The sequence below is a fragment of the Lutra lutra genome, chromosome 1 (assembly GCF_902655055.1).
Source record: "Lutra lutra chromosome 1, mLutLut1.2, whole genome shotgun sequence".
NCBI lineage: Eukaryota > Metazoa > Chordata > Mammalia > Carnivora > Mustelidae > Lutra > Lutra lutra.
In genome coordinates, this window is record NC_062278.1 from 110,739,429 (window position 1) to 110,748,509 (window position 9,081).

The 9,081-nt window shown below is 49.6% G+C and overlaps 1 protein-coding gene across 1 annotated transcript in view; it reads left to right on the plus strand.

Moving 5' to 3' along the window:
• The window catches only part of ST6GAL1 (ST6 beta-galactoside alpha-2,6-sialyltransferase 1), a 27,794-nt gene extending 19,833 nt beyond the window's left edge, over nucleotides 1-7,961 (plus strand). The window contains exons 3-5 of the mRNA XM_047732543.1: nucleotides 999-1,097; nucleotides 2,417-2,591; nucleotides 5,050-7,961. Of these exons, the coding sequence (XP_047588499.1) occupies nucleotides 999-1,097; nucleotides 2,417-2,591; nucleotides 5,050-5,291 (516 nt within the window). The 3' untranslated portion in view covers nucleotides 5,292-7,961. The remainder of the gene's footprint in view (nucleotides 1-998; nucleotides 1,098-2,416; nucleotides 2,592-5,049) is intronic.
• Nucleotides 7,962-9,081: the final 1,120 nt, after the last annotated feature.

Here is a 9,081-nt window from a genome sequence, read left to right on the forward strand (position 1 = left end):
AGGAACCTGGGCTCCTCCTACCTTGTGCATTTATCGTTCAGTCACATGACTTCATCCTCATGGTCCAAGATGACTGTTTTAGCTCCAGCCATCATGTCCACCTTCAGCCAGCAGGAAGGAGAAATGAACAAGGAAGGACACTTCCTGGAAATCACACTTGCTTATACACCCTTGGCCAGAATTTTATCATGGCCAGGCTTAGCTGTAAGAGAGGCTGGGAAATTTTTATTTCAGGTAATCTTTATTTTAGATGGCCATGTGTTGAGGTAAACAGAAATGTTTGTTTCCAAGGAAGAAAGAATGAATGCATATTGGGTGACACCTACCAGTCTCTGCCACATATTCTCACACCTGGGAATTTGCACACATTGTTTCTTTTGTCTGGGACATCGTCCCTCTCCTCACACCTCACACCCATGGCTTGGCCCGCTATTGTTTGTCCCTGAACGCTCACTCACCTCATGGCCATACTCATGCTGGCATTCCATGACTCCCTGGGAACTCTTTAGCACCCAGTACAGCCACATGATCCCCAGCCAAGGTGGGCCCAGCACCAGTAGTTCTTGCCTCAAAGATACACTGAGGAAGTGGGATTATATTCTTCAGGCTTCCATGCCTTTGGGAGAGGTATGAGGGGACAGGTAGCTCAGAAGCTCGTGGCAAGTTGCTGCCCTCTGGGTTGTATCTAGTCATTCTTGGGATAATACAGTGACTCTGATTACATCTCCACGTCATGATGGTGAGTGGTTGAGGTGGGGAGCAATGACTGTGATGCTTGCTTTCATTTTCAGGCAGTTCTTGATTTGGTTTCTGCCATTTGTTTCTCTCAGTTTCTGCCTGGGCAACATGTGCTTTTTAAGGTGAATGTCTGACAGCTGACATCCTGGATCACTGAACCGAAGTGCCTAGGGTGGCACTTGCCACCTGTCAGTCATCACTCACCACAGGACATTTACATGTGAACATCCAGGTGACCATTTGTCTCTTTTTTCCTGCAGCTGGTCACCACTGAAGGGCGCTTCCTCAAAGACAGTCTGTACAATGAGGGAATCCTAATTGTGTGGGACCCGTCTGTTTACCATTCAGATATCCCAAAGGTAAGTGGGTGTCCTCGGGAAATAGGGAATGAGTCTTCTGTTTGTCCATAGACGGTCCTGAGTTTTCCTGGGTTTTGAAAGTCATGGCTGACGTGGGCCCCTACCCCGAGGACTGTCTCTTTCCACATGAGGGGAATGCACTTCATCTGGACTCGCAGTGCGGAAGTATTCCTGTCTGATACCAGTGCTCTCTGTGCTCCGCCCCGCAGGGCCATGTTTTTCTCTCCTTTGATGGGTGGCTCAGGAGTAACAGTGACAGGATTTCTCACCGTCTGGGGTGGGATTGTGTCCATCTAGTAGTTATTTCTGAAGCAAATCAGCAGGAAATAGACCGTAGTTTCTCATTCCTAGGACAGAAGCATCATGCTTGACCTACTTCTGGTTTCCAGAATTCTTCCCATTTCACTCATAACAACACAGGGAAGTAGATAGAGGCATGGGTGCTTCCCTTTTACAGGTGAGGAGATGAGAATGTGGAGAGGGGAAGTCGCCTGTCCCCGAACTTGGTTTACTAAGCGGAGGGCTCTCTTTTGGGAAGAGGATGGGAGTCTCAGGCCTGTTGGCTCCCCAGCCTCTCTGGAATGGTGCCCTTGCTGTTTGTCATGTGTGTCAGCTGGCCTCTCCCTGATATGGCTGCACTGTCGCAGGAGAATGGCGTTATGGTGGAAGGACAGAGCGCGCTGTCCTGGGGACACAGGATTCTGAAGTCAGACTCACCAGGCCCTGACAGGCTCTGGTGATCACTGGCACCCTCGCCACCTCAGCCTCCACAGTTTTGCTTGGATCTCACTTAGAGCTGAAGTGTGTCTGAGGCAGGACAGGGGCTCCCAACCCGCAGTTGTGGCAAGCTGTGCCCCAGTTTTTGGCCCTTTGAAAATGAGAGGTGGGGAGTGCCTGGGTGGCTCAGTGGGTTAAAGCCTCTGCCTTTGGCTCAGGCCATGATCCCAGGGTCCTGGGATCGAGCCCCGCATCGGGCTCTCTGCTAGGCAGGGAGCTTGCTTCCCTTCCTCGCTCTCTGCCTGCCTCTCTGCCTACTTGTGATCTCTGTCTGTCAAATAAATAAAATCTTTAAAAAAAAATGAGAGGTGGGATCAGATGGTGCCAAGGACCCCTCTGAGCATTCCCAGAGTCTGTGATCCCAAAATCTGAAGCTGTTCCAGGGTCACCAAGCTCAAAATTCCCTGGGAGCATAGGCTGTGTGCTGGGTCCCCTCTGCTAGCAAGTGAGAGCTGTGACATGGAGAAGTCTGGAATCCACTCCGAGGAAGGGGCTCCAAGGCACCTCCCTCTCCTTAAGGAGACCATTTTCTTCTCTTTCAGTGGTACCAGAGCCCTGACTACAGCTTCTTCGAGAACTATAAGAGCTACCGCAAGTTGCATCCTGACCAGCCTTTTTACATCCTCAAGCCCCAGATGCCTTGGGAACTGTGGGACATCATTCAAGAAATCTCCCCAGAGGAGATTCAGCCCAACCCCCCATCCTCTGGGATGCTTGGTGAGTCTGTATCTGGGGAAAGACCTCTCATGTTTGTTTCTAGAAGAGATTAGGGAATGGGATCTCATTCATTCATTCATTCCTTTGTTCACCAAACAGTTGCCAGGTTTTTGCTGTATTTCTACACTGGGCCAAGTTCTAGCTAAGTTCCAGAGATCAGTAAGAATCCTTCTCCTTTAGGGTGTTTGGTGTGGGAGTTCAGCCAGGAGAGAGCACCCCTCCTGGGGTGCTGTCAGAGAGCTCAGTGGAGGAGTGGCATTGGGCCAGGCCTGGGTGAGGGGTAGATTTGCCTTGGGGAGGGGGCAGGAAAATGGGAAGAGCAGGGCTGGGATTTGGAAGATGAGGCAAGAGAGGCACTTGCCTCAGGTATACCATTTGAGAGGACACCAGAAAATTCAGTAACAAGCTAAATAATATTAAAATAATATCTTTTAAAAACCGTAATTACTGCAAGATTTTATCCTGAATGAAATACCAAAATTTTAAATAAAGATAGGATCAGTGATAATGTTACACTGAGCCATATTGGCATCTGAAGACAAAGCAATAGTCAATAATACTTTATTCAAAATTTCAAAAATCTGTCAAACCCAGTGAGTACCCTAGTCCTGGCCCTGAGAGAAGAATGAGAGGCAGAGTTTTCCTGGGTTTGAGGGTCATGAACGAAGCTGAGGGAGCTGGTGTAGGTGGGCTGGGATCTGAGTCCAGAGGGTCCTGAATGCTGGCTTCAGGCTTTCTTCTTGGACACAAGGAAGGGAGGCTCCCTTCTCTGGGCTCCCCGCAGGGTAGACCCTCCCCCCCAAACCACTGCATGATGAGCCTGCCCTCTTCCTGGGATGCAAACTCCCTCAGGATGGGGACGGAGTTTAAAACATTCTTCCTCCTTTTTAAATTTTACATTTTTGTTCAAATTTTTATTGCAATTCTAGTTTGTTAATATATGACTTAATATTGGCATCAGAAGTAGAGTTTAGTGATTCAACACTTACATACAACACCCAGTGCTCATCACAAGTGCCCTCCTTAATGCCCATCCCCCATCTAGCCCATCCCCCACACACCTCCCCTCCTGCAACCTCGGTTCCCTTTTGTTAAGAGTCTCTTAGTTTGATGCCTTCTTCTGGGTGCGGCACAGGCTAGCCCTGTGGTAATGGGCTCTGAATTTGTGAACAACTGAGTGTTTACTGTCAGAAGCACTCCTTAGAGAAAGGGATGGGGACCATCTCAGTAGAGTGTCTTTGTACAATTCTCTTCAACTTTTGTATGTGTGCATTTGGGGCTCTTCCAGGAGCCCTTTGGAGCAGGAATAGTGGGAAAAGCATCCCAGGGAACACTTTCCCATCACCCCACTGTCCCCTCCCTTTGCCTGTCCCCGATGGCTGTGGCCCCTGCTGGGCCCCATCCAGTGTCGCCAGGATGTTTACATGAGACCTCCCCCACAGGAAGTGTTCCCTCCTGAAATTTCCAGAAGCCACTTCTGTCATGCCTTCACAGTTTAGTTGCAGAAGTGTCTTTTCTCCCCCGGTGGACCAGGGGCAGCCAGAGAGGGCTCTTCCCCTATCCGATTCCTCTAGAACAAAGTGGCTGCTAGCAGTTTACAGTTTTGCTCTTAGTGAGGAGTATTTCATCATAAACTTCCCCTATATTTATGGTGGTCAAAAGGGGTGTGAGAGCCATGATCTTATTGTATCCTAGCAACAGCCTGTGTGGTAAGAGGCAGATGGAGAAACTGAGGCCCAGAGAGGGACGTGTCCTGCATGAGGTGATTGAGCCAGGTGGGGACAGGTGTGTGTGTCGCAGGAGTCTCCTGCCTCTTGTTGGGGTCATATCTCCAGCAGAGTGTTCTGTGCCTCCTCCCTGAGAGCGCCAACCTGGCCTCACTCCCTGCACTCCGCCTCCCGCCAGGATGAGCAGAGCCCATCAACACGGACCAGGCAGGCTCCTGTTCCGACCGCCATCCTCCCAGCTGGGGAAAGACAGCCTCCCTGCCCACACTGTTTCTCCTGAGCACTGTAAGAATCACCTCTCCCAGTCAGGGCCATCTGCGAGGCTCCTACAGGATATAAAAGTGCTAGAAAGTTCTATGTACATGGATGGTACTGTCCCTCCAGTCATCTTATCCTCTCTCTTCATCTAGCTTATTCACACTGATTAGCTCAGTGACTGATGGATGGAACACGTCCGTCCCCTGGTGTTTAGGGAGAAGCTACCATGCACCAGCCCCTGACCTGCCAGGGGTTCAGAGGGGCATAGGGCTCAGCAGCCCTGCATCCCGAGGAACAGCCTGCTGGACCGGCTTACTGGCTGAGCTCAGACTGGGAATCACAGTAATACGTAGAAACTCTCCAAATAGACCTCTCCCCAGATTTGGGTTCTTGAGTTGCTGGACTCATGGGGCAGAGCTCCAGGGTGTGGAGTTGTGTTGTTGGGCCGAATTTACCTCTGCTCTCCTCTTCAGGAATCATCATCATGATGACATTGTGTGACCAGGTGGATATTTACGAGTTCCTCCCATCCAAGCGAAGGACCGACGTGTGCTACTACTACCAGAAGTTCTTTGACAGTGCCTGCACGATGGGCGCCTACCACCCACTCCTCTTTGAGAAGAATCTGGTAAAACACCTTAATCAGGGCACAGACGAGGACATTTACCTTCTGGGAAAAGCTACACTGCCTGGCTTCCGGAAAATTCGATGCTGAGCCTGGGTTCCCCAGTCAGGTCCCTTCGCCCTTCTCCACCACATCTGGGCAGGTCACGTTCCCGAACAATCACTGCCTGCATGATGGGCCTTCTGTCACCAAGAGCCTCAGGCTGCAGGAGTTCCAACAGCAGGCAGCTAGGTCCAGCCTGCCTGGTAGATGCAGAGGTGTGCGAGCCCAAAGCCTCCCGCCGCACACCTAGCATTCTCTCCACACCGCCTTTCCCTCCAGGGCTGCCAAAGCTGAGCTGTTTCCCCCCCGCAGAATGACATTATCCTCACAAACCAGCACTCTCTGTTGCTCAACATCTGCTCCTAGACACTGATTTCACGTGTTAAAGAAATTCTCCCAAATTATGATTGTGTGTGGGTACAGGGTAGCTCTGGGGAGCCAGGGAGTGGTCTGAGGCATAGGAAACATGCTCAATTCCTCCAGAACAAAGCTGCTCTTGAGGTCCGTGCCCTTGGGAGATGAGGCATTCCTATCACTCTAGCTGGCTTGGTGGGTCCTTAGCCTGGGTGCTCATGTGCAAAGGGTCGTGATGAACACACATCCTCTCCGTATGGAGAAGAGAGGCATAGAAGGGCACGGTCTCCATCCTCCGTTTGCTCACAGTTCAGTGGGAGGGAGATGGAGGGTTCAGTGTGCTCAGTGCACCGGGGAGGGGGCTGGTGGTGGCAGCAATGCCGATTTGCCGGGTTATGAGCTTACATGCTCAGGGGGGGAACGCGTTCGCTATGTCTGTGGGTCGTAGGGAGCTTCGCTGAGCTGGGCTGTGGAGATTTCAGGGGACTGGAGGAACATGTCAGCAGATGTTTGAGTCATTTGAGTTGCGTTTTCCTTTTTGCCTTTATTGCCCATATTTATTCTCTAAGGTCTGCCTGACCTTCGAGGCTCAAGTTATTTTCTGAGGAAGCTGCTTCCCCTGTCGCAGTGCAGCCCCATGGGAGACACCTGGCAAGCCGGATGCCAAAAACCCAATTTGTCCGCGCTTGGCCTGGCCTGACCCTTCACTGCAGCTGGGGTCACACACCGTGTCCACTGCTTCCCTGTTAATGCTCGCCCCAGCCCCCACCCCTGGCTACCATCTTGTTTTCCCCTTTAAAGTAGACTTTTTCCCTCTCTCAAATTACTTTTAAGCATTTTGTACTTTAAAAGTATCCTGATCTGATGATTTCTTTCGCCTTCATGGGCCTTTCACAGAATGTCTCTCAGGGAGTGGGGATGTGGTTCCCTAGAATTTAAACTTGCTCTCAGAAATGAGCACCTTAGAGACCGTAACGGATCCTCACAAGGTTTATCAGACAGCCATGCCCTCCACCCCTCCAGCAAGGGGGTGATATCGCAGTCTCCAGACAGAGGCCCTCCCACCGTGGTGTGCCAGCATGCTTCCTGGGTAGTTTTACTGCAACTCCCTTCTCCAGTGGAGAACCACACTGGACTGGTCTGGCCTCTGGGGAGGAGAAGGTAAAGGACTTGCTCAGGGTCACAAAATAATGCTGTAGAACCAGGGTTCAGGGCCTCTTAAGCTTGAGCTCTGGACCAGTCGTCTGGGAGCTGGAGTGCTCATGTACTGCCAGACCCTTGGCTTATGGGGCAGTAGAGGGAGCCCTGGAGGGAGAAGCTCTGGGTTTTCCAACTGATACTCCCCTATATACTAACCATGCTTCCATGAGCGAATTTTCCTGAGACTCTGTTTCCACATCTGTAAAATAGGGGTGGTGAGCCTACCTCACAAGGCTGTTGTGTTACATGAAACACCTGTCCCAGTTCTGTACTTGGCACATAGCAGGTGCTCAGTACCTGGTGGCTTCCTCCCTCCCTCCTTCCCTCCATTCCTCCCTTTACTAAGGACCTGCTCCAAACTCACACCTGGGCCTGACCTTGCTTTGAGGTAGGTCAGGGAGGGGGTCCTGTCATCAGGAAATTAACTCTCCCACTGGGAGACAACAACTACCCTGCCTAGCACCCAGGAAACCATCCACACAGTGGAGGGTGTAGGTATAGAAGTGTCCCTCCTCCCCCTCCTCCTCACCCCACCTTCCCCCTCCTTGCAGCTCTGGCCTTTCTGCTTGGGAATGGGCCGAGCACTTGGGCTGCCTCCTGCTGTGTGGAGGAAGTCTTTTCCAGCTCTCTGAGCCCATGAATTCCCAGCTTGCTTTAGGTTCCGATTTGATGCATACATTGCAATCTTTGAATCATACACAGTGTGAGGAAGGAGCATTCTGCCAGCAAGAGAGAGGCATGGGTGTGAGACTACACTGGGTAGATGCTAGCTTTTCATTGTTATTATTAATGTAAGGGATCAGATTAATGTCAATGTGATTTGGGGTCTATAGAACTTTTAATTCTGTGTTCTCTCTATATGGAAATTAGTAAAATGCAAATCAGAGGTATTGTTGTTCTGGTGAGAGGTTTCTTATCTGTGACAGATAATTTAAAAATGGTAACTGAGTGCCGCCGGAAAGTCCCCGTCCTGAGGGGACTGTGTCTTTGTCAGTAGCCATCTCTTCATCCTATATCATGAGGTCCCCCAATCCTTCAGTCACATAAGCTATTCACCTTGGTTTGGAGACCTTGATCTCAGAAGTATCTGAAACATCCTAATCAAATTCTGAATTACCCAAAGATGATGTAAAATTTTAAAATAAAGGTGTTTTTAAAAAGCTTCTCCCTATCTTCTTACTTGCTAAGGGAATGACGGCTCCTTCTCAACTTTTATCTCCAAGGAGGCACAACAGGAATCCCAAAGCCACGGATCCTCCCCCGCTAACTTCTCTTCTGTACTTCAGGAAGAAGAATGGTCACTTATGTGGCAGAGAGCATCTCTGAGATAGCGACCGATCAACGATTCTTCCTTTTGGTCTTGCTTAGATTCATATGACTAAGTTGTTTGTCCAATACCTCAGGGAAGGGGTGCTGTAGGGCAGAAAGAATGGACGGAAGGTCTTTACCTTAGTTTCCAAAAGCCTAAAGCCTTAAGGGAATGATGTCCTAAGGGAACAGCCAAAATGTGTGGATAAAAAATCCCAAAAAGCAGGAACAGGAGAGAAGGGAGAATTCCTCTTCTCTGTGAACTGCGTACCTCCCATTATGGCTTGAACATGTCCCCCGAAACCACACTATGCTACACTGTAGTCTAATTCAGTGTGTGCTAGCACTGTGTCTACAAAACTATGTACATACCTTAGTCAAAAAATATTTTATTGCTCCATGCAATCCGTGCCCTCTCTAATACCCACCACTGGGTGTGGTACAAAAACAATGAATACTGTTATGCTGAAAATAAATTTAAAAAATGATTTAAAAATTAAAAAAAATATTTTATTGCTAAAAATGCTACCATCATCTGAGCTTTCAGTGAGTCATAAGTGGAGGGTCTTGCCTGGATGTTTCTGGCTGCTGACTGATCAGGGTGGTGGTTGCTGAAGGCTGGGGTGGCTTCAGCGATTTCTTAAGACAACAGATGTGGGGCACTTGGGTGGCTCAGTTGGTTAAGTGTCTGACTCTTGATTTCGGCTCCCGTCATGATCTCAGTGTCCTGGGATCGAGCCCTGCATTGGGCTCTGCACTCATGCTCAGCACAGAGTCTGCTTTAGATTTCCCTGTCCTCACTTGCACACTCTCTCAAAAAAGAAAGAGGAAAAAAAAGACCGTGATGAAGTTTGTCACATTGATTGACTCTTCCTTTCACCAACAATTTCTCTGTAGTATGCAGTCTTGTTTGATACATTTTGCCCACAGTAGAACTTCCTTCCAATTTAGAGTCAATCCTTTCAAAACCTGCCAC